Raw genomic sequence first — 24,930 nt, forward strand, 5'->3', positions numbered from 1 at the left:
TATCTCATGTTGTGTTTGTAGCTAGCTATATATCTCGTGTTGTGTTTATAGCTATCTATATCTCGTATTGTGTTTGTAGCTAGCTATATATATCTCATGTTGTGTTTATAGCTATCTATATCTCGTATTGTGTTTGTAGCTAGCTATATATCTCGTGTTGTGTTTATAGCAGACTCCTCACTCAAATGTGCAGTTTCGGCAACTCCAAAGCAAACTCCACATGCCCCAACATTGTGTAGCCTAGTGTCAACCCCTTACCCCTGTATCTGTGGTTAGACTGGCATATTCACCGATACCGATATGACCCGATATGACAAATAATGGCCGATCCGATACTTTTCCCGATACCGATACAGTATCGGTACATCTCTAATAAAAAGTAGTATTCATGAAACATGCATAAGCTAAGAACGTAACAGTGGAATCTCTATATAATGAAACTATATTATATAAACTATACATACTATACTATACATATCATATGTACTATAAGTGCTATGACTACATACAATGCAATTATAGTGCTGTCTACGTAACATGCTATAAGTCTGTATCAATTATCAAATGCTATCTAAGTCTACATAAAGTGCTATAAGGGGCTAGGGTAAGTGCTACAGTCCATGATGGAGTATGAAAAGGTGGGTTTTCAGACTACGGCGGAAGATTGGGAGTGAGACTGCAGTTCTGACTGTAATGGGAAGTGCATTCCATAGTTTAGATTGGGATTGAGTCTGTAGTTCTGACTGCAATGGGACGTTCATTCTATAGTTTAGATTGGGAGTGAGTCTGTAGTTCTGACTGTTTTTTTATGATCACATATTAAAGAAGAGTACATCAAGTTGCCATGTATTGCTGCACTGCAATATATTTTGATGAGAAATATTTTTAGCAGCGTTCCTCCATCGGTCACAGCTAAACCCCTTATCCCTAAACTTCTTTGCCTTTTTGACTATTTTGAAAAACATTTTTGAATAGTTCAACTAGCCAATCTACATTGTCAATTTGATAAATTGAACAATGTGGACCCTGTTGTAAACAAGTGTAACGCTTAATTGGGTCGTCCACTCACAGTTAACAGTCTTTGTACTGTAATTCTACAAACTGTTAATACATATTTCAATCAATCAAAAGTTGTGAGCTTGTAGACTGGCCATTTTATTCAAAAATGTTTTGCAAAATAGTAAAAAAAAAAGGCAAAGAAGTTTAGGGGTAGGCCTAAGGGGTTGATGAAATGGAGCCCTTAGTGTTCTAATCATACAGTAGGTTCTAGGGTTATAAGCGTTTGTTTTGAAACAAAACGGGTAAAAAAACAAAACTTTATTTTGAAAGGCAAAAACCAAAAGGTTGACCCGGAAGTATCTGCAGTCAGTCAGTCCGCAGGTCAGAACTGTCTGTCTGCCTGCCTGCCTGTATGTCTGTCTGTCGGTCTGTCTGTCTGAATCCAGCCGTTAGAATCTCCAACGGTTTTTGACGTTTGGTGTGACTGACGATGATGATGATGAAGATGATGAAGATATCTGCAGGAGAGGCGAGGAAGACGAGGCTGTGTGTGTGCGCGTGCACGCTGGTGCAGATCTAATACCAGATCTGTAAACACCTAGAGGAGGTAAGAGAATGACATGATCTATATATCACACACACACACACCGACAAAAACGTGTAGTCTTGCAGATCTGATCTGTGCGTGCGTGCGTTTTGTCGCCGCGTTCTGTTCTGTCTAGCATTGTCGCTGACACACACACACACACACACACACCAAGACACCATCAATTGGCGAGCAATGATTCATGAATGCATGCCTGCTTTTGTGTGTGTGTGTGTGTGTGTGTGTGTGTGTGTGTGTGTGTGTGTGTGTCTGTCTGTCTGTCTGAGTCTGGCTCAATGGGTTTAGATTTTTTTAGATTTATTTTTTATTTATTTTTTGGAGGGGGTGTTAAATTGCAGATCTGCGATTCCTACGCCTGACACCGTCTTGCGCTGAACTATACGTCTCCATTGTATGGCTGTGATCTCGTTGTGAAGATTATTCATATTTTTAGGAAACGTGTCAGTTGAACTCAATTATTCATGCTTTATTATATTAACCTGAATTACAGAGAGCAACATGTCTTATTATTCATTAGTGTACTATTATATTTTGTATTGATAGTGATATTTATTTGTATATATTTTTTGAGGGGCGCTAGCCCCTCCTATAAACAGCTTTCTCCACAAACACGTCTCAATATTTACCATTATTGACGATGAACAGAGAAATGACGTCAGAATTCCTCTAAATATGACGTCAATTAAACATCAAAACATTAAACGCCAACTTGACATTGAAGGGAAACTTTACGTCATATGTAAACGAGAAAATCAGCTAACCAATCACAGGCATTCTGATTGGCCAGTATGACATGATGATGTACGATGGTAAGAGGAGCGCCCCTCACGATTTTTAGTATTCTTAATAACGGTTCATAATGTGAATTAAGTGTTATTCACACAATGAATACAACTATTTATTATTGTAGACTAATTATGCTTCTTCTAAATTAATGAATGAATGGATGAATGAATGAATGAAGGCTACACTCTTCTCTGTCTACCGTTCCATTCAGTCTGTCTCCTCTAGAAGGTCTGGTTCCATTCAGTCTGTCTCCTCTAGAAGGTCTGGTTCCATCCAGTCTGTCTCCTCTAGAAGGTCTGGTTCCATTCAGTCTGTCTCCTCTAGAAGGTCTGGTTCCATCCAGTCTGTCTCCTCTAGAAGGTCTGGTTCCATCCAGTCTGTCTCCTCTAGAAGGTCTGGTTCCATCCAGTCTGTCTCCTCTAGAAGGTCTGGTTCCATCCAGTCTGTCTCCTCTAGAAGGTCTGGTTCCATCCAGACTGTCTCCTCTAGAAGGTCTGGTTCCATCCAGTCTGTCTCCTCTAGAAGGTCTGGTTCCATCCAGTCTGTCTCCTCTAGAAGGTCTGGTTCCATCCAGTCTGTCTCCTCTAGAAGGTCTGGTTCCATCCAGTCTGTCTCCTCTAGAAGGTCTGGTTCCATTCAGTCTGTCTCCTCTAGAAGGTCTGGTTCCATCCAGTCTGTCTCCTCTAGAAGGTCTGGTTCCATCCAGTCTGTCTCCTCTAGAAGGTCTGGTTCCATCCAGTCTGTCTCCTCTAGAAGGTCTGGTTCCATCCAGTCTGTCTCCTCTAGAAGGTCTGGTTCCATCCAGTCTGTCTCCTCTAGAAGGTCTGGTTCCATTCAGTCTGTCTCCTCTAGAAGGTCTGGTTCCATCCAGTCTGTCTCCTCTAGAAGGTCTGGTTCCATTCAGTCTGTCTCCTCTAGAAGGTCTGGTTCCATCCAGTCTGTCTCCTCTAGAAGGTCTGGTTCCATCCAGTCTGTCTCCTCTAGAAGGTCTGGTTCCATCCAGTCTGTCTCCTCTAGAAGGTCTGGTTCCATCCAGTCTGTCTCCTCTAGAAGGTCTGGTTCCATCCAGTCTGTCTCCTCTAGAAGGTCTGGTTCCATCCAGTCTGTCTCCTCTAGAACGTCTGGTTCCATCCAGTCTGTCTCCTCTAGAAGGTCTGGTTCCATTCAGTCTGTCTCCTCTAGAAGGTCTGGTTCCATCCAGTCTGTCTCCTCTAGAAGGTCTGGTTCCATTCAGTCTGTCTCCTCTAGAACGTCTGGTTCCATCCAGTCTGTCTCCTCTAGAAGGTCTGGTTCCATTCAGTCTGTCTCCTCTAGAAGGTCTGGTTCCATCCAGTCTGTCTCCTCTAGAAGGTCTGGTTCCATCCAGTCTGTCTCCTCTAGAACGTCTGGTTCCATCCAGTCTGTCTCCTCTAGAAGGTCTGGTTCCATTCAGTCTGTCTCCTCTAGAAGGTCTGGTTCCATCCAGTCTGTCTCCTCACAGCACCCTCTACAGGTTCCATACCCTGGGTGGGCATGGCTTAATGTGTGCACCCCATAGCGATGATTTGATTGGCTGAGCGATGCACGTATTGAAGACAGAAAAAGTGAGGTCTTCTCCATGTATGTCTAATCCAGGGTTTGATGAGGTCAGTGTCGTGGTCTTCATATATGGAGGAGATGGCCATCTATGGTCGTGTGACGTGTCACGGGGTGTGACCATATATGGAGTAGTGATGTCACAGGGTTGACCATATATGGAGTTGTGATGTCACTAGGTGTGTCCATATATGGAGTTGTGGGTGACTAACTAACTAAACGTGACAGATGTTTTGTTTGGCTTCCTTCAGCAGCATAGAACAGTGGTTCCCAAAGTGGGGTCCGGGGACCCCCAGGGGTCCTTGAGGGAGTTCCAGGGGTCCCTTATGGGTCTCTAACTCTGAGAGTGCACAAATCAACTATAGAACCCCTTGGTTCTGTTTCTCTGGTTCAACAGTCATTAAGACATGTGAATCCCTTGACTCCTTCAAAACCGCTCTCAAAGGGCACCTACGGACGGCTGCAATTTGAAACTGGCCTCTGTAAAATCTGATTCCCCCCCCCCCCACCGCCCCCACCTTTTCCCCCTCACTGTATATGTTTATTTTCCCTTTTTACCTCCTTTATGATGAATTCCTGTTCTGTTCTTTGACTATATAGAAGTGTCTATTTGTACGTCTCTAAATGTTTTGATGAATTGAACATGGTGGACCCTGTTGTAAACAAGTGTAATGCTTAATTGGGTCGTCCACCCACAGTTAAGTTTTTGTTGTATTGAGTTTGTGCTTGAAATGTACTGTAATTCTGCAAACTGTTAATAAATATTTCAATCAATCAATCAACTAGAACCCCTTGGTTCTGTTTCTCTGGTTCAACTAGAACCCCTTGGTTCTGTTTCTCTGGTTCGACTAGAACCCCTTGGTTCTGTTCCTCTGGTTCAACTAGAACCCCTTGGTTATGTTCCTCTGGTTCAACTAGAACCCCTTGGTTCTGTTTCTCTGGTTCGACTAGAACCCCTTGGTTCTGTTCCTCGGGTTCAACTAGAACCCCTTGGTTCTGTTCCTCTGGTTCAACTATAGAACCCCTTGGTTCTGTTCCTCTGGTTCGACTAGAACCCCTTGGTTCTGTTTCTCTGGTTCAACTAGAACCCCTTGGTTCTGTTTCTCTGGTTCGACTAGAACCCCTTGGTTCTGTTTCTCTGGTTCGACTAGAACCCCTTGGTTCTGTTTCTCTGGTTCAACTAGGAAACCTGGCTCTGCTCTAGGAAACCGTATGTGGGACACGGTCGGTCGTTTCGGGTCAACCTAAAAAAAAACAACCTCTTCTATTTCTGCTCAGCGAGCCCACCTGGGAAGCAGCCTGTAACCCCTGGATTCATTCAATACTGTCAAACTGGGCTTTTAGAAGCACTGGATTCATTCAATACTGTCAAACTGGGCTTTTAGAAGCACTGGATTCATTCAATACTGTCAAACTGGGCTTTTAGAAGCCCTGGATTCATTCAATACTGTCAAACTGGGCTTTTAGAAGCACTGGATTCATTCAATACTGTCAAACTGGGCTTTTAGAAGCACTGGATTCATTCAATACTGTCAAACTGGGCTTTTCACATCAAGGCCCATCATTTATTTATTCATTAATGTTATGCAGACGTAGCACTCTATAGTGTATACGCATAGTTTCATTTCATTATAATAGATATTTCACTGTTGGCTTACGTATGATTCATGACTATTTTTCATGTATTTCCATGTGTTGTTGTTGCTTACTGTAAATCGCTCTGGATTAAGAGCGTCTGATAAATGAATAGATTGTAAATTGTGGCAGCCAAGTCAAAAGAGGTTTGCTTTACAGCGTGCGTGTGTGTCTCTGTCTCTGCGTGCGTGCGTGCGTGCGTGTGTGCGTGCGTGCGTTTCCTCCCATAGGTCAGGTGGTCAGCAGTGAGTGAGTGATGACCGGAGCGGAGACGGACGAGGACAACATCCCTCTGGGAGAACGCAAGACGGTCACAGACTTCTGTTACCTCCTGGACAAGTCTAAACAGCTGTTCAATGGTCTCAGGTCAGTTATAAACCTCCTGGACAAGTCTAAACAGCTGTTCAATGGTCTCAGGTCAGTTCTGTTACCTCCTGGACAAGTCTAAACAGCTGTTCAATGGTCTCAGGTCAGTTCTGTTACCTCCTGGACAAGTCTAAACAGCTGTTCAATGGTCTCAGGTCAGTTCTAAACCTCCTGGACAAGTCTAAACAGCTGTTCAATGGTCTCAGGTCAGTTCTAAACCTCCTGGACAAGTCTAAACAGCTGTTCAATGGTCTCAGGTCAGTTCTGTTACCTCCTGGACAAGTCTAAACAGCTGTTCAATGGTCTCAGGTCAGTTCTAAACCTCCTGGACAAGTCTAAACAGCTGTTCAATGGTCTCAGGTCAGTTCTAAACCTCCTGGACAAGTCTAAACAGCTGTTCAATGGTCTCAGGTCAGTTCTGTTACCTCCTGGACAAGTCTAAGCAGCTGTTCAATGGTCTCAGGTCAGTTCTGTTACCTCCTGGACAAGTCTAAGCAGCTGTTCAATGGTCTCAGGTCAGTTCTGTTACCTCCTGGACAAGTCTAAGTAGCTGTTCAATGGTCTCAGGTCAGTTCTGTTACCTCCTAGACTAAAATGCCGCCGCGCGCCTATTCACTGGTACGAGGAGGCGTGATCATATCACTCCCGTTCTTGCCTCCCTCCACTGGCTTCCCGTTACATTTAGAATTGATTTTAAGATTCTATTATTTCTTATTAAATCTCTAATTTATCGGCACTCATGGTCCCTTACACCCCATCCAGGGCCCTGAGGTCAGCTGACCAGCGGCTCCTGACTGTGCCCAACTCCAATCTCAGGTCCAGAGGTGACCGTGCCTTTTCGGTGGCCGGCCCCAAACTCTGGAACTGTCTACCCCCTCATATTAAGTCTGCTCCCTCCTTAGAGGCCTTTAAGTCTTTACTCAGAACCCATTTCTTCTCCCTGGCTTTCAATGTTTGACCTAATTAACCTGTGTACTTTTTGTGTTGCTTTGATTTTGTTCTACTATGTTACTTGTGTCATGTTTTCCTGTACAGCACTTTGGTTGGCCTCCTGGTCTTTGAAAATGTGCTCTATAAATACGATTTGATTTGATTTGATTTAGACTAGTCTAAACAGCTGTTCAATGGTCAGTTCTAATCCTCATTTTGGTGTTTTAAGCATTATGTTATACTTTAGCTATTGAAAAATGGCCGAGTGCCGCGCTACAAGCTTGTAGTAGGTCTGCTATTTTTTTTTAATCGTTAAAATGTGGCGCAAATCTTGGAATATATATATTAGAGGGGGGGGGGGGGGGGGGTCCCTGGAACAACATATTTTCAGATGGGGGTCCCTGGAACAACATACTTTCAGATGGGGGGTCCCTGGAACAACATGTTTTCAGATGGGGGGTCCCTGGAACAACATATTTTCAGATGGGGGGTCCCTGGAACAACATATTTTCAGATGGGGGGGTCCCTGGAACAACATATTTTCAGATGGGGGTCCCTGGAACAACATACTTTCAGATGGGGGGTCCCTGGAACAACATATTTTCAGATGGGGGTCCCTGGAACAACATATTTTCAGATGGGGGGTCCCTGGAACAACATATTTTCAGATGGGGGGTCCCTGGAACAACATATTTTCAGATGGGGGGTCCCTGGAACAACATGTTTTCAGATGGGGGGTCCCTGGAACAACATGTTTTCAGATGGGGGGTCCCTGGAACAACATGTTTTCAGATGGGGGGTCCCTGGAACAACATATTTTCAGATGGGGGGTCCCTGGAACAACATATTTTCAGATGGGGGGTCGGCGGCCAAATACGAACGCGTTCACATGTTGGGTGAACGTGAACTGAGCGTACTGTATTTCTGCTTGTGAACGTGAACTGAGCGTACTGTATTTCTGCTTGTGAACACGTTCATTCCTGCCGTGTGTGAACGTCACTTTCTCACGTTCAACTTCGTTCAAAGTGAGTGTTTCCATAGAGCCTTCTAGAGTGACGAAACACCCGCTAAAACACACCCTATGAACAGGCCTTAATATCTTATTATCCGACACAAATTAACTAATCTTTCTCAGCCGTACAATTTCACTGGAGTGCGCAGCGCACAACTGCATGATGCAGGCAGACCATAGACTGTAAAAAATAGCGTTCTAACATGAACGTAAAATGAAGACGGTCAGTCCTTGAATTGTAAATCGCCATCTTTCTAGATCCGTTTTGGCCCAGCTGGCCATTGGTTTTTATTTTGACTCGAGTGGGTGGGGAATCCCGATCATAGACTGTAACGGTAGCCACGCCCCTCAGAACATACGCGACTTTATGGTCATTTTTTTAATACATGGGACCATAATTCTCCAAAAAGAATATTATGCCATTAGAAATGAGACTTTAAACTAGTGACTGGAAGCAGAAAGTATTCATGACCATGTTTATTAAGGTAATACAGTCTAGGTGAAGTTGGGCCCAAATACATGGACTTTAATGGGTCTATGGGTTTTTTGGGCCCAATGACAGCGCCACAACAGGCCATTTTATTAACTTTCAGAAAATCCCGATTTCCTTAGTGGCTTCACAAAATATCTGTCTGACTGCCCCCCTGGTTAAATATCTGTCTGACTGCCCCCTGGTTAAATATCTGTCTGACTGCCCCCCTGAGGCAGACAGAGAACATCCCGACAGTCATATTTCACTATACATCTCTCTCTGTTAACAGAGACCTTCCTCAGTACGGACACAAACAGTGGCAGTCGTATTTCGGACGGACATTTGACGTCTACACCAAGCTGTGGAAGTTCCAGCAGCAGCACAGGTACCCATGAAACCCTGGACACCCTTCATCTGTACCCATGACACCCTGTACACCCTTCATCTGTACCCATGAAACCCTGGACACCCTTCATCTGTACCCATGACACCCTGTACACCCACTTTAAAGCAATGGTTACTGTCACAATATAGCTTAAAACAGGGTTTGATGATGGAGAGGGCCACAATAGTTCCACACTCACTCCAGAGGGCCACAAAAGTTCCACACTCACTCCAGAGGGCCACAATAGTTCCACACTCACTCCAGAGGGCCACAATAGTTCCACACTCACTCCAGAGGGCCACAATAGTTCCACACTCACTCCTGAGGGCCACTATAGTTCCACACTCACTCCAGAGGGCCACTATAGTTCCACACTCACTCCAGAGGGCCACAATAGTTACACACTCACTCCAGAAGGCCACAATAGTTACACACTCACTCCTGAGGGCCACTATAGTTCCACACTCACTCCAGAGGGCCACTATAGTTCCACACTCACTCCAGAGGGCCACTATAGTTCCACACTCACTCCAGAGGGCCACTATAGTTCCACACTCACTCCAGAGGGCCACTATAGTTCCACACTCACTCCAGAGGGCCACTATAGTTCCACACTCACTCCAGAGGGCCACAATAGTTCCACACTCACTCCAGAGGGACACTATATGTCACTATATTTCACTATATTTCCACAGTCACTCCATATTTTCATGAATCATTCATCATTAGTTTGTCACACAAAAGTAGCAAAAATAGCCGATCTACAAGCATTGCGATTTTGGGCTTGTAAATCTGCTAATTTTGCCATTGCAATTTTTTTAATTGGAAAGCCAAAAAGTAGAGTCTTAATTTATTCCAAGGTAACTTCATGGTGTAATTAATGTTTTTGACCAGGTGTTTATAACGAAGGTTTTTGATCAGGCAGGTGTTTATAATTAATGTTATTGATTAGGCAGGTTTTTATAATTATAATTAATGTTTGTGATCAGGCAGGTGTTTATAATTATAATTAATGTTATTGATCAGGCAGGTGTTTATAATTATAATTAATGTTTGTGATCAGGCAGGTGTTTATAATTATAATTAATGTTATTGATCAGGCAGGTGTTTATAATTATAATTAATGTTTGTGATCAGGCAGGTGTTTATAATTATAATTAATGTTTGTGATCAGGCAGGTGTTTATAATTATAACTAATGTTTGTGATCAGGCAGGTGTTTATAACTATAATGAACGTTTGTTATCAGGCAGGTGTTTATAACTATAATTAACGTTTGTTATCAGGCAGGTGCTGGACAGCCGTTATGGGTTGAAGCGATGGCAGATCGGAGAGGTTGCATCCAAGATCGGACAGCTTTATTACCACTACTAGTAAGTACCCGTAATACTGAGAATACTTAGTACCAGTAATACTGAGAATACTTATTACCACTACTAGTAAGTACCCGTAATACTGAGAATACTTATTACCACTACTAGTAAGTACCAGTAATACTGAGAATACTTATTACCACTACTAGTAAGTACCAGTAATACTGATAATACTTATTACCACTACTAGTAAGTACCAGTAATACTGAGAATACTTATTACCACTACTAGTAAGTACCAGTAATACGGAGAATACTTATTACCACTACTAGTAAGTACCAGTAATACTGAGAATACTTATTACCACTACTAGTAAGTACCAGTAATACTGAGAATACTTATTACCACTACTAGTAAGTACCAGTAATACTGAGAATACTTATTACCACTACTAGTAAGTACACACGACATTTATAGTGAGTTTTAGTATTTAGAAAAGCAGCCGTATTGTATTCATGGTCCAGTCTTCATGGTATAATGTCTTCATGGTCCAGTCTTCATGTTATAATGTCTTCATGGTCCAGTCTTCATGTTTTAATGTCTTCATGGTCCAGTCTTCATGTTTTAATGTCTTCATCGTCCAGTCTTCATGTTTTAATGTCTTCATCGTCCAGTCTTCATGTTTTAATGTCTTCATGGTCCAGTCTTCATGTTTTAATACAGTCCATGTTGTTTCCAGTCTCCGTACGTCAGAGACCAGCTACCTGAACGAGGCCTTCTCCTTCTACTCAGCCATCCGCCAGAGGTCTTACTACTACCAGGTCAACAAGGAGGACAGGTAATACTACTAGTACTACTACTACCAGGTCAACAAGGAGGACAGGTAATACTACTAGTACTACTACTACCAGGTCAACAAGGAGGACAGGTAATACTACTAGTACTACTACTACCAGGTCAACAAGGAGGACAGGTAATACTACTAGTACCACTACTAGTACTACGATAAGTTCGGATGTTTAGCGTGGATGAATTAAAAAATGTCTTCCTTCCTTCCTTCCTTCCTTCCTTCCTTCCTTCCTTCCCTCCCTCCCTCCTCCCCCCCCCCCACCTCCAGGCCAGAGCTGGTGGTGAAGAAGCTTAGATACTACGCTCGCTACATCGTGGTGTGTTTACTGCTCAACAAGATGGATCTGGTCAAAGTCTTAGTGAAGGTGAGGATGTCTTAGTGAAGGATGTCTTAGTGAAGGATTTCTTTGTGAAGGATGTCTTAGTGAAGGATGTCTATAATATAATGTTTAATATAATATTTAGACTATAATATAATGTTTAATATAATATTGATCAGGAACTGTCAGAGGAGATCGAGGACTACACCCAGAGGTTCAACACAGAGGACCAGATGGAATGGACCCTGGTGCTGCAGGAGGTGGCAGCGTTTGTGGAGGTAATGCATATAATAACTACTAATGTACAGTCATATAATAACTACGTGTTTTCCACAGGCGGACCCAGTGACTGTGACCTCTGACCCAGTGACTGTGACCTCTGACCCAGTGACTGTGACCTCTGACCCAGTGACTGTGACCTCTGACCCAGTGACTGTGACCTCTGACCCAGTGACTGTGACCTCTGACCCAGTGACTGTGACCGCTGACCCAGTGACTGTGACCTCTGACCCAGTGACTGTGACCTCTGACCCAGTGGCTGTGCTGTTTCCCCAGGCGGACCCAGTGACTGTGACCTCTGACCCAGTGACTGTGACCTCTGACCCAGTGACTGTGACCTCTGACCCAGTGACTGTGACCTCTGACCCAGTGACTGTGCTGTTTCCCCAGGCGGACCCAGTGACTGTGACCTCTGACCCAGTGACTGTGACCTCTGACCCAGTGACTGTGACCTCTGACCCAGTGACTGTGACCTCTGAGCCAGTGGCTGTGCTGTTTCCCCAGGCGGACCCAGTGAGCGTATTGAGGGACAGCGGCTCTGCGTTGGTGTCCAGCCACCGCCTACAGGACGGCTGCGTTCCGGCCCTCGAGCAAGGCATGGTGGTCGGTCAGCTCGCCTTGGCCGACGCGCTCATCATCGGAAACTGTAACAACCAGGTGTGATTCACACCTGTTAACTACACCTGTACAACTGTTAACTACACCTGTACACCTGTTAACTATAGTGTCACAACCAGGTTTCAACCCTTAGCTCCTTCTAATATGCACGCACGCACACACACACACACACACACACACACGCACACACACACACACACACACACACACACACACACACACACGCACGGCGCACGCACACAGACACACGTACGTACGTTGCTGTCGGGTTGTGTATTCTAGGTGTAGTGTTATGTATTTATTATTCTAGGTGTAGTTCAGTGAACTAACCATCAACATGTGTATTTATTATTCTAGGTGTAGTTCAGTGAACTAACCATCAACATGTTGTGTATTTATTATTCTAGGTGTAGTTCAATGAACTAACCATCAACATGTGTATTTATTATTCTAGGTGTAGTTCAGTGAACTAACCATCAACATGTTGTGTATTTATTATTCTAGGTGTAGTTCAGTGAACTAACCATCAACATGTTGTGTATTTATTATTCTAGGTGTAGTTCAGTGAACTAACCATCAACATGTTGTGTATTTATTATTCTAGGTGTAGTTCAGTGAACTAACCATTAACATGTTGTGTATTTATTATTCTAGGTGTAGTTCAGTGAACTAACCATCAACATGTTGTGTATTTATTATTCTAGGTGTAGTTCAGTGAACTAACCATCAACATGTTGTGTATTTATTATTCTAGGTGTAGTTCAGTGAACTAACCATCAACATGTTGTGTATTTATTATTCTAGGTGTAGTTCAGTGAACTAACCATCAACATGTTGTGTATTTATTATTCTAGGTGTAGTTCAGTGAACTAACCATTAACATGTTGTGTATTTATTATTCTAGGTGTAGTTCAGTGAACTAACCATCAACATGTTGTGTATTTATTATTCTAGGTGTAGTTCAGTGAACTAACCATCAACATGTTGTGTATTTATTATTCTAGGTGTAGTTCAGTGAACTAACCATCAACATGTTGTGTATTTATTATTCTAGGTGTAGTTCAGTGAACTAACCATTAACATGTTGTGTATTTATTATTCTAGGTGTAGTTCAGTGAACTAACCATCAACATGTTGTGTATTTATTATTCTAGGTGTAGTTCAGTGAACTAACCATCAACATGTTGTGTATTTATTATTATAGGTGTAGTTCAGTGAACTAACCATCAACATGTGTATTTATTATTCTAGGTGTAGTTCAGTGAACTAACCATCAACATGTTGTGTATTATTCTAGGTGAAGTTCAGTGAACTAACCATCAACATGTGTATTTATTATTCTAGGTGTAGTTCAGTGAACTAACCATTAACATGGTGTGTATTCTAGGTGAAGTTCAGTGAACTAACCATCAACATGTTGTGTATTTATTATTCTAGGTGTAGTTCAGTGAACTAACCAACATGTTGTGTATTTATTATTCTAGGTGTAGTTCAGTGAACTAACCATCAACATGTGTATTTATTATTCTAGGTGTAGTTCAGTGAACTAACCATTAACATGTTGTGTATTCTAGGTGAAGTTCAGTGAACTAACCATTAACATGTTGTGTATTCTAGGTGAAGTTCAGTGAACTAACCATCAACATGTTGTGTATTTATTATTCTAGGTGAAGTTCAGTGAACTAACCATCAACATGTTGTGTATTTATTATTCTAGGTGTAGTTCAGTGAACTAACCATCAACATGTTGTGTATTATTCTAGGTGTAGTTCAGTGAAATAACCATCAACATGTGTATTTATTATTCTAGGTGTAGTTCAGTGAACTAACCATCAACATGTTGTGTATTTATTATTCTAGGTGTAGTTCAGTGAACTAACCATCAACATGTGTATTTATTATTCTAGGTGTAGTTCAGTGAACTAACCATCAACATGTGTATTTATTATTCTAGGTGTAGTTCAGTGAACTAACCATCAACATGTTGTGTATTTATTATTCTAGGTGTAGTTCAGTGAACTAACCATCAACATGTTGTGTATTTATTATTCTAGGTGTAGTTCAGTGAACTAACCATCAACATGTGTTATTCTAGGTGTAGTTCAGTGAACTAACCATTAACATGTTGTGTATTCTAGGTGAAGTTCAGTGAACTAACCATCAACATGTTGTGTATTATTCTAGGTGTAGTTCAGTGAACTAACCATCAACATGTTGTGTATTTATTATTCTAGGTGTAGTTCAGTGAACTAACCATCAACATGTTGTGTATTTATTATTCTAGGTGTAGTTCAGTGAACTAACCATCAACATGTTGTGTATTATTCTAGGTGTAGTTCAGTGAACTAACCATCAACATGTGTATTTATTATTCTAGGTGTAGTTCAGTGAACTAACCATCAACATGTTGTGTATTTATTATTCTAGGTGTAGTTCAGTGAACTAACCATCAACATGTTGTGTATTATTCTAGGTGTAGTTCAGTGAACTAACCATCAACATGTGTATTTATTATTCTAGGTGTAGTTCAGTGAACTAACCATCAACATGTGTATTTATTATTCTAGGTGTAGTTCAGTGAACTAACCATCAACATGTTGTGTATTATTCTAGGTGTAGTTCAGTGAACTAACCATCAACATGTGTATTTATTATTCTAGGTGTAGTTCAGTGAACTAACCATTAACATGTTGTGTATTCTAGGTGAAGTTCAGTGAACTAACCATCAACATGTTGTGTATTATTCTAGGTGTAGTTCAGTGAACTAACCATCAACATGTTGTGTATTTATTATTCTAGGTGTAGTTCAGTGAACTAACCATCAACATGTTGTGTATTATTCTAGGTGTAGTTCAGTGAACTAACCATCAACATGTGTATTTATTATTCTAGGTGTAGTTCAGTGAACTAACCATCAACATGTGTATTTATTATTCTAGGTGTAGTTCAGTGAACTAACCATCAACATGTTGTGTATTTATTATTCTAGGTGTAGTTCAGTGAACTAACCATCAACATGTTGTGTATTTATTATTCTAGGTGTAGTTCAGTGAACTAACCATCAACATGTTGTGTATTATTCTAGGTGTAGTTCAGTGAACTAACCATTAACATGTGTATTTATTATTCTAGGTGTAGTTCTGTGAACTAACCATTAACATGTTGTGTATTCTAGGTGAAGTTCAGTGAACTAACCATCAACATGTTGTGTATTATTCTAGGTGTAGTTCAGTGAACTAACCATCAACATGTTGTGTATTTATTATTCTAGGTGTAGTTCAGTGAACTAACCATCAACATGTGTATTTATTATTCTAGGTGTAGTTCAGTGAACTAACCAACAACATGTTGTGTATTTATTATTCTAGGTGTAGTTCAGTGAACTAACCATCAACATGTTGTGTATTATTCTAGGTGTAGTTCAGTGAACTAACCATCAACATGTGTATTTATTATTCTAGGTGTAGTTCAGTGAACTAACCATCAACATGTTGTGTATTCTAGGTGAAGTTCAGTGAACTAACCATCGACATGTTCCGCATGCTCCAAGCGTTGGAGAGAGAGCCGGTGAATCTCGCCACTCAGACCAACAAACAGGGAACGCTGGTGAGTCAAATGCTCTTTTTCTTTAACTGGTTCAGACGTGGGCAGAGGTAAGATGAGACCTGGGGTTCAATTTTAGTAGTAACCTCACAAGTTTGTTTTGGGAGGTCTGCAGCTTTGTTTTCAAAAGCGTGGAGATACCTCTGAACCATGAGGTACACGCATAGTCAAAGTGGCACTGGATGAGGGCACCGGCCAAGGTAGCACTGCTGTTGACATAAGGGGATATCCTGCCCAAGAAACGAGTTCTCTGGTTGACCTTTGAGATCACTTTCATTGCCATTTTTTCACCTGTGAGTTTGTTATCTAGTATAAAACCCAAGTAAGTGACCTCTTCCCTATTTGTGACCACACTGTTACCCACTCTAACTGTGAATCCCGGGGACTTGTTGAGGTTATGACTTGAACCATGGTGCTGAAGTCATGTTGTAGCATTGAGACTAGCTGTGACACTGTCCATGGTGCTGAATTAATGTTTTAGCATTGAGACTAGCTGTGACTGTCCATGGTGCTGAATTAATGTTGTAACATTGAGACTAGCTGTGACTCTGTCTATGGTGCTGAATTAATGTTGTAGCATTGAGACTAGCTGTGACTCTGTCCATGGTGCTGAAGTCATGTTGTAGCATTGAGACTAGCTGTGACTCTGTCCATGGTGCTGAAGTCATGTTGTAGCATTGAGACTAGCTGTGACTCTGTCCATGGTGCTGAAGTCATGTTGTAGCATTGAGACTAGCTGGGACTCTGTCCATGGTGCTGAATTAATGTTGTAGCATTGAGACTAGCTGGGACTGTCCATGGTGCTGAATTAATGTTGTAGCATTGAGACTAGCTGTGACTCTGTCCATGGTGCTGAATTAATGTTGTAGCATTGAGACTAGCTGTGACTCTGTCTATGGTGCTGAATTAATGTTGTAGCATTGAGACTAGCTGTGACTCTGTCTATGGTGCTGAAGTCATGTTGTAGCATTGAGACTAGCTGTGACTCTGTCCATGGTGCTGAATTAATGTTTTAGCATTGAGACTAGCTGTGACTGTCCATGGTGCTGAATTAATGTTGTAACATTGAGACTAGCTGTGACTCTGTCTATGGTGCTGAATTAATGTTGTAGCATTGAGACTAGCTGTGACTCTGTCCATGGTGCTGAAGTCATGTTGTAGCATTGAGACTAGCTGTGACTCTGTCCATGGTGCTGAAGTCATGTTGTAGCATTGAGACTAGCTGTGACTCTGTCCATGGTGCTGAAGTCATGTTGTAGCATTGAGACTAGCTGGGACTCTGTCCATGGTGCTGAATTAATGTTGTAGCATTGAGACTAGCTGGGACTGTCCATGGTGCTGAATTAATGTTGTAGCATTGAGACTAGCTGTGACTCTGTCCATGGTGCTGAATTAATGTTGTAGCATTGAGACTAGCTGTGACTCTGTCTATGGTGCTGAATTAATGTTGTAGCATTGAGACTAGCTGTGACTCTGTCTATGGTGCTGAAGTCATGTTGTAGCATTGAGACTAGCTGTGACTCTGTCCATGGTGCTGAAGTCATGTTGTAGCATTGAGACTAGCTGTGACTCTGTCCATGGTGCTGAAGTCATGTTGTAGCATTGAGACTAGCTGTGGCTCTGTCCATGGTTCTGACTTCATGTTGTAGCATTGAGAGACTAGCTGTGACTCTGTCTATGGTGCTGAAGTCATGTTGTAGCATTGAGACTAGCTGTGTCTCTGTCCATGGTGCTGAAGTCATGTTGTAGCATTGAGACTAGCTGTGACTCTGTCTATGGTGCTGAATTAATGTTGTAGCATTGAGACTAGCTATAGCTAAGATTATTTCGAAAAGAATATTCTGAATTATTTCCTTTTTTTTTGGCCTCCAAGGTCACCATAGGAGCCCAGTGAAAAGCTGTTACCGTAATGTCTCTAGTACAAAAGCCCAGTGGAAAGTTGTTATTGTAATGTCTCTAATACAGGAGCCCAGTGAAAAGCTGTTACCGTAATGTCTCTAATACAGGAGCCCAGTGAAAAGCCGGCGAAGAGAGAAAATCCTCATAAGTATTTATTGTACAAGCCGACGTTCAGCCAGTTATTCACCTTCCTGTCTGCCTCCTTTAAGGTAAGGACATTTATTCATTTATTTTAAGCCATTTAGACCTGAGGACGCTATGAGCTTGTAGATCTGCTATTTTTCAATAGCTAAAGCATAATATAATGCGAACACCAAAAGGGGTTCCCACCCAAAATGGGTGATTTTACTTCAGTCATGCTAGTGTTAAAAGTTATTAAAACAAATTAACCCTGTAAGACCCGGATATATTTCTACTTGCAAAAAATAGATTTCAACCTTAATATATATATATATATATATATATATATATATATATATATATATATATATATATATATACTACTTTGTACTACTAGGACTTTTCAGAGGAAATTATGTAAAAAAAGTCATTTTCATTTGGCGGATATGTTCTAGACATTCTAATGATCACAAATATATATATATATATATATATATATTACAGGCATTTTACTTACTTTTATCAGGGTTAAAGTTCATAGGTCATAGGTTAAAATATGATCAAAATTGCAGAGTCCAGAGATTTTTAAGTTGTGTGAATTTGTGCCTCTGCGTGGGGGGATTTATATGCAAATATCATGACTAATGGCAGGTTAAGGTCCGAGCCCGTAGGCTTTTTGTACAAAAGGCTCGGGACTCGAACCCGCGGCACGCTGGATTACCGGCCCAGGTTGCCTGGACCGCTAGGCCGCGGCCCCCAGGACCATTCATTTATATCACTTCCTTCCTAACAGGAACTTCCTGCCAACAGCGTTCTGCTGGTGTACCTCTCTGCGACCGGAGTCTTCCCCAATGCACGCCTGGACTACCAAGGTAACGACCTCTGACCTATGACATCATACACACAGCTATTGACTACCTAGGTAACGACCTCTGACCTATGACATCATACACACAGCTATTGACCTCTGACCTATGCCATCATTGCGAACGCAGTGAGCACTTACTATGAGACCTAGCAGATCATGTCTGTCTGTCTGTCTGTCCCGCTATACGTCCAACTCTGGAGTGTGTTGCATCATCAGCTCCATATATGGGCACAAAAGGGGCCAGGTCCACATATACAGTATCAGCGGGACAGACAGACAGACAGACAGACAGACAGACAGACAGACAGACATGATCTGCAGGGTCTCAGCTGTGTTCGCTTCCCGCGTTTGCGCGTCTTATTGGTACACACAGCTATTGACCTGTGACCTCGATACACACGTCAGGGTATCCAACGTTGAAGATGCCACCTACTGGCGACATGTGGAATTGCAGCACTGTCTCCTCCACAGCTAAAAGGTCCTCCTGGTTGGGGGGGCGGGGGGGCTCTGGCCCCTCCCCTCCCCAGAAGCACAGATTTTAGTTAAAAACGTTAACATTTTCAAGATTTTTCTAAAATAGCAGATCTACAAGCTCGTAGCAGCTTGTAGAAAGGGGCGGGACTGGGCCGCTGGTCGACATGAAAAGGGGGCGGGACTGTGACACTCTATGCTTTATGAAATGGATTGCATGTCTCCTATTGGTCCTCATGGAATGGATTGCTTGTCTCTGATAGGTCCATATGAAATGGGAGGAGTCCTGACCAACACCAACAGAGACGTGCTGAACGGGGAGACGGGACAGAAACGGAACCAGTCCCAGAAAGAGATGCACTGGTAAGGGTTCATGTTGGAACGGTTGTCCTCAGTAAGGGTTCATGTTGGAACTGTTGTCCTCAGTAAGGGTTCATGTTGGAACGGTTGTCCTCAGTGGTAAGGGTTCATGTTGGAACGGTTGTCCTCAGTAAGGGTTCATGTTGGAACGGTTGTCCTCAGTAAGGGTTCATGTTGGAACGGTTGTCCTCAGTAAGGGTTCATGTTGGAACGGTTGTCCTCAGTAAGGGTTCATGTTGGAACGGTTGTCCTCAGTAAGGGTTCATGTTGGAACGGTTGTCCTCACTGGTAAGGGTTCATGTTGGAACGGTTGTCCTCAGTCGTAAGGGTTCATGTTGGAACGGTTGTCCTCAGTGGTAAGGGTTCATGTTGGAACGGTTGTCCTCAGTGGTAAGGGTTCATGTTGGAACGGTTGTCATCAGTGGTAATGAAAGAACAGATCTATAGATCCTCTGTAACTAAGCGTATCATTGTGTTCCCTCAGCCTCCATCCTGGAGATCTGCTCCCGTTCACCAGAAAGCCTCTGTTTGTCATCGTGGATTCCTCCAACAGCTCCGCCTACAAGGTACTCAGTACAAGTACTAATACTGCCATGTTGAAGTACAAACTCTAGACGGGCCTGTTGACTGATACGTACCTGTCCATTTAAACTCTAGACGGGCCTGTTGACTGATACCTGTCCATTTAAACTCTAGACGTGCCTGTTGACTGATACGTACCTGTCCATTTAAACTCTAGACGGGCCTGTTGACTGATACCTGTCCATTTAAACTCTAGACGGGCCTGTTGACTGATACCTGTCCATTTAAACTCTAGATGGGCCTGTTGACTGATACCTGTCCATTTAAACTCTAGACGTGCCTGTTGACTGATACCTGTCCATTTAAACTCTAGACGGGCCTGTTGACTGATACCTGTCCATTTAAACTCTAGATGGGCCTGCTGACTGATACCTGTCCATTTAAACTCTAGACGGGCCTGTTGACTGATACCGGTCCATTTAAACTCTAGACGGGCCTGTGGACTGATAGTCAACAGGCCTCCGCCCCCCCATCAGGGACCTATAACAATATAACATAAAGGGCCATCTCAAAATGAAGGGACCACTCCCAACTCGGGGCCGTTTGGTTTCAGGGGCCCAAAAACCCCTTTTTTGGTATATGTCTCTGGCGAAATTGTGTAAAGGCAAATAAAAATTCACTAAAATTACATAAATACACATGGAAGTGTGAAATTTGGCATGGAGTATCCTGACACATAGGGGTAAGTATCAGAATAGGATGTTGGGGCTATCTACCATTGTATTCTTAAATATATGACCTACATCATCCTCAGAAACACAAAAATATACACTGTCCGTTTAACAAATAACAACAAAGATGGTTATTTTCCAGCACATTAGGGTGAATATAACTGCCTCACTTGTATATAGAAAACTTCCCATATCCTTAAGCTTCAATTTAAGCCCAAGATGACCTCTCTATCTTGAAGATTACTCTTTCTGTGGCCAAAATGCTGCACTATACCTCAAATCGGAGACATTTTCATTATCAGTCACTATAGCCTTCCAGAGTCCTAGAATGTAACAATAGGTTCACATGTTCTGCAACTACTGCTGTCTGAAGTTAGAAACATGAATACTACAGCAGGAACACAAATGCCTTTTATTATATTTATATTTATTTATTATATTATATGCACACAATAGCTTGTTTCAGTACATAGCCTATCAATAGTCACCCAAATCAATGTGCACCCAAATGTTAATAGAAAAAAATAAAATAGAAATGTTGAATGGGAGAAGAGGTAGAAACCTGATTGTGTCCACCTTGATGCATTAATATAATTCAACCATCATCACTCCATGTCACCCTCAATAAATATATGTGAAACCACAAGCTGACTATGGTCCTGCATGGTTCTCTAATAGGCACACTGGTGTAAGGGTGATATAGCCTACAACCAGCAAACCCCTCCGTACAGTATACAATTATTTCATGGTCCTTCGAGCACGGATCACCCTGCCATCAGAGATGGACCGGAGTCCCCCTCCACAGCTCCACCGCCACCATCGGCGCAGCAGCGACCATGGGCCCCAGCCCCCCAGCAGCTATGGCCCTCAGCTGCTGCTGGGGAGCTGGGGGAGTGGGGGCCATGGCTGCTGGGGAGTGGGGGCCATGGCTGCTGCTGGGGAGCTGGGGGAGTGGGGGCCATGGCTGCTGGGGAGCTGGGGGCCATGGCTGCTGCTGGGAGCTGGGGGAGTGGGGGCCATGGCTGCTGGGGAGCTGGGGGCCATGGCTGCTGCTGGGAGCTGGGGGAGTGGGGGCCATGGCTGCTAGGGAGCTGGGGGCCATGGCTGCTGTATGGGGGGGTGAGGGCCCTGACATGCTGTGAATGCTGGACCCTAGAGAGCCCAGACATGCTCCTAATGTAAGGATTGAATTGATACCTATTTAATTGAATCCTATAGAGCCCTGAATGCTATTTCAGAGCCCTATAAACCTACATGACGAAAGTGCTGGACCCTAGAGCCCTGACATGCAGTGAATGCTGGACCCTATAGAAATGCTGTGACTGCTGGACCCTATAGAGCCCTGACATGCAGTGAATGCTGGACCCTATAGAGCCCTGACATGCAGTGATGGCTGCTGGGGAGCTGGGGGAGTGGGGGCCATGGCTGCTGGGGAGCTGGGGGCCATGGCTGCTGCTGGGAGCTGGGGGAGTGGGGGCCATGGCTGCTGGGGAGCTGAGGGCCATGGCTGCTGGGGAGCTGGGGGCCATGGCTGCTGCTGGGAGCTGGGGGAGTGGGGGCCATGGCTGCTGGGGAGCTGGGGGCCATGGCTGCTGCTGGGAGCTGGGGGAGTGGGGGCCATGTCTGCTGGGGGAGTGGGGGCCATGGCTGCTGGGGAGCTGGGGGCCATGGCTGGGAGCTGGGGGAGTGGGGGCCATGGCTGCTGGGGAGCTTGGGGCCATGGCTGCTGGGGGAGTGGGGGCCATGGCTGCTGGGGAGCTGGGGGCCATGGCTGCTGCTGGGAGCTGGGGGAGTGGGGGCCATGGCTGCTGGGGAGCTGGGGGCCATGGCTGCTGCTGGGAGCTGGGGGAGTGGGGGCCATGGCTGCTGGGGAGCTGGGGGCCATGGCTGCTGCTGGGAGCTGGGGGAGTGGGGGCCATGGCTGCTGGGGAGCTGAGGGCCATGGCTGCTGGGGAGCTGGGGGCCATGGCTGCTGCTGGGAGCTGGGGGAGTGGGGGACATGGCTGCTGGGGAGCTGGGGGCCATGGCTGCTGCTGGGAGCTGGGGGAGTGGGGGCCATGGCTGCTAGGGAGCTGGGGGCCATGGCTGCTGTATGGGGGGGTGAGGGCCCTGACATGCTGTGAATGCTGGACCCTAGAGAGCCCAGACATGCTCCTAATGTAAGGATTGAATTGATACCTATTTAATTGAATCCTATAGAGCCCTGAATGCTATTTCAGAGCCCTATAGACCTACATGACGAAAGTGCTGGACCCTATAGAGCCCTGACATGCAGTGAATGCTGGACCCTATAGAAATGCTGTGACTGCTGGACCCTATAGAGCCCTGACATGCAGTGAATGCTGGACCCTATAGAGCCCTGACATGCTGTGAATGCTAGACCCTATAGAGCCCTGAAATGCATTGAATGCTGGACCAGAGCTCTGACATGCTGTGAATGCTGGACCCTATAGAGCCCTGAAATGGCTGCTAGGGAGCTGGGGGCCATGGCTGCTGCTGGGGAGCTGGGGGAGTGGGGGCCATGGCTGCTGGGGAGCTGGGGGCCATGGCTGCTGCTGGGAGCTGGGGGAGTGGGGGCCATGGCTGCTGGGGAGCTGGGGGCCATGGCTGCTGCTGGGAGCTGGGGGAGTGGGGGCCATGGCTGCTGGGGAGCTGGGGGCCATGGCTGCTGCTGGGAGCTGGGGGAGTGGGGGCCATGGCTGCTGGGGAGCTGAGGGCCATGGCTGCTGGGGAGCTGGGGGCCATGGCTGCTGCTGGGAGCTGGGGGAGTGTGGGCCATGGCTGCTGGGGAGCTGGGGGCCATGGCTGCTGCTGGGAGCTGGGGGAGTGGGGGCCATGGCTGCTGGAGGAGTGGGGGCCATGGCTGCTGGGGAGCTGGGGGCCATGGCTGGGAGCTGGGGGAGTGGGGGCCATGGCTGCTGGGGAGCTTGGGGCCATGGCTGCTGGGGGAGTGGGGGCCATGGCTGCTGGGGAGCTGGGGGCCATGGCTGCTGCTGGGAGCTGGGGGAGTGGGGGCCATGGCTGCTGGGGAGCTGGGGGCCATGGCTGCTGGGGAGCTGGGGGCCATGGTTGCTGCTGGGAGCTGGGGGAGTGGGGGCCATGGCTGCTGGGGAGCTGAGGGCCATGGCTGCTGCTGGGAGCTGGGGGAGTGGGGGCCATGGCTGCTGCTGGGGAGCTGGGGGAGTGGGGGCCATGGCTGCTGGGGGAGTGGGGGCCATGGCTGCTGCTGGGAGCTGGGGGAGTGGGGGCCATGGCTGCTGCTGGGAGCTGGTGGAGTGGGGGCCATGGCTGCTGCTGGGAGCTGGGGGAGTGGGGGCCATGGCTGCTGGGGAGCTGGGGGCCATGGCTGCTGCTGGGAGCTGGGGGAGTGGGGGCCATGGCAGCTGGGGGAGTGGGGGCCATGGCTGCTGGGGGAGTGGGGGCCATGGCTGCTGGGGAGCTTGGGGCCATGGCTGCTGGGGGAGTGGGGGCCATGGCTGCTGGGGGAGTGGGGGCCATGGCTGCTGGGGGAGTGGGGGCCATGGCTGCTGGGGAGCTGGGGGCCATGGCTGCTGCTGGGAGCTGGGGGAGTGGGGGCCATGGCTGCTGGGGAGCTGGGGGCCATGGCTGCTGCTGGGAGCTGGGGGAGTGGGGGCCATGGCTGCTGGGGAGCTTGGGGCCATGGCTGCTGGGGAGCTGGGGGCCATGGCTGCTGCTGGGAGCTGGGGGAGTGGGGGCCATGGCTGCTGGGGAGTGTGGGCCATGGCTGCTGCTGTGGAGCTGAGGGCCCTGACATGCTGTGAATGCTGGACAACATAACGACATGCGACACATAATGTACAGTACATTACGGCTCACCTTAACGACATGCGACACATAATGTACAGTACAGTACGGCTCACCTATAACGACATGCAACACATAATGTACAGTACAGTACGGCTCACCTATAACGACATGCGACACAATGTACAGTACAGTACGGCTCACCTATAACGACATGTGAGTTGCGACACATAATGTACAGTACAGTACGGCCATGGCTGCTGGGGGGCTGAGGGCCATGGCTGCTGGGGGGCTGGGGCCCATGGTCGCTGCTGTGCCGATGGTGGCGGTGGAGCTGGGGAGGGGGACTCCGGTCCATCTCTGATGGCAGGGTGGTCCGTGCTCGAAGGACCATGAAAGAATTGTATACTGTACGGAGGGGTTTGCTGGTTGTAGGCTATATCACC

At 45.5% G+C, this 24,930-nt stretch overlaps 1 protein-coding gene across 2 annotated transcripts in view; it reads left to right on the top strand.

Annotated features, from left to right (window-relative positions):
• The first annotated feature begins 1,427 nt into the window (after positions 1-1,427).
• scai (suppressor of cancer cell invasion) overlaps positions 1,428-24,930 on the top strand; it is a 29,289-nt gene continuing 5,786 nt past the window's right edge. For both annotated transcript variants that reach the window (XM_080766393.1, XM_080766394.1), the window contains exons 1-13: positions 1,428-1,606; positions 5,833-5,968; positions 8,672-8,767; positions 10,053-10,139; positions 10,819-10,917; positions 11,197-11,293; positions 11,428-11,526; positions 12,032-12,184; positions 15,650-15,751; positions 17,755-17,856; positions 18,561-18,639; positions 19,370-19,469; positions 19,951-20,032. In XM_080766393.1, coding sequence (XP_080622519.1) covers positions 5,859-5,968; positions 8,672-8,767; positions 10,053-10,139; positions 10,819-10,917; positions 11,197-11,293; positions 11,428-11,526; positions 12,032-12,184; positions 15,650-15,751; positions 17,755-17,856; positions 18,561-18,639; positions 19,370-19,469; positions 19,951-20,032 — 1,206 coding nt within the window. In that variant the 5' untranslated portion in view covers positions 1,428-1,606; positions 5,833-5,858. The remainder of the gene's footprint in view (positions 1,607-5,832; positions 5,969-8,671; positions 8,768-10,052; positions 10,140-10,818; positions 10,918-11,196; positions 11,294-11,427; positions 11,527-12,031; positions 12,185-15,649; positions 15,752-17,754; positions 17,857-18,560; positions 18,640-19,369; positions 19,470-19,950; positions 20,033-24,930) is intronic.

Source organism: Protomyctophum bolini (genome assembly GCF_963924005.1).
Source record: "Protomyctophum bolini genome assembly, chromosome: 6".
NCBI lineage: Eukaryota > Metazoa > Chordata > Actinopteri > Myctophiformes > Myctophidae > Protomyctophum > Protomyctophum bolini.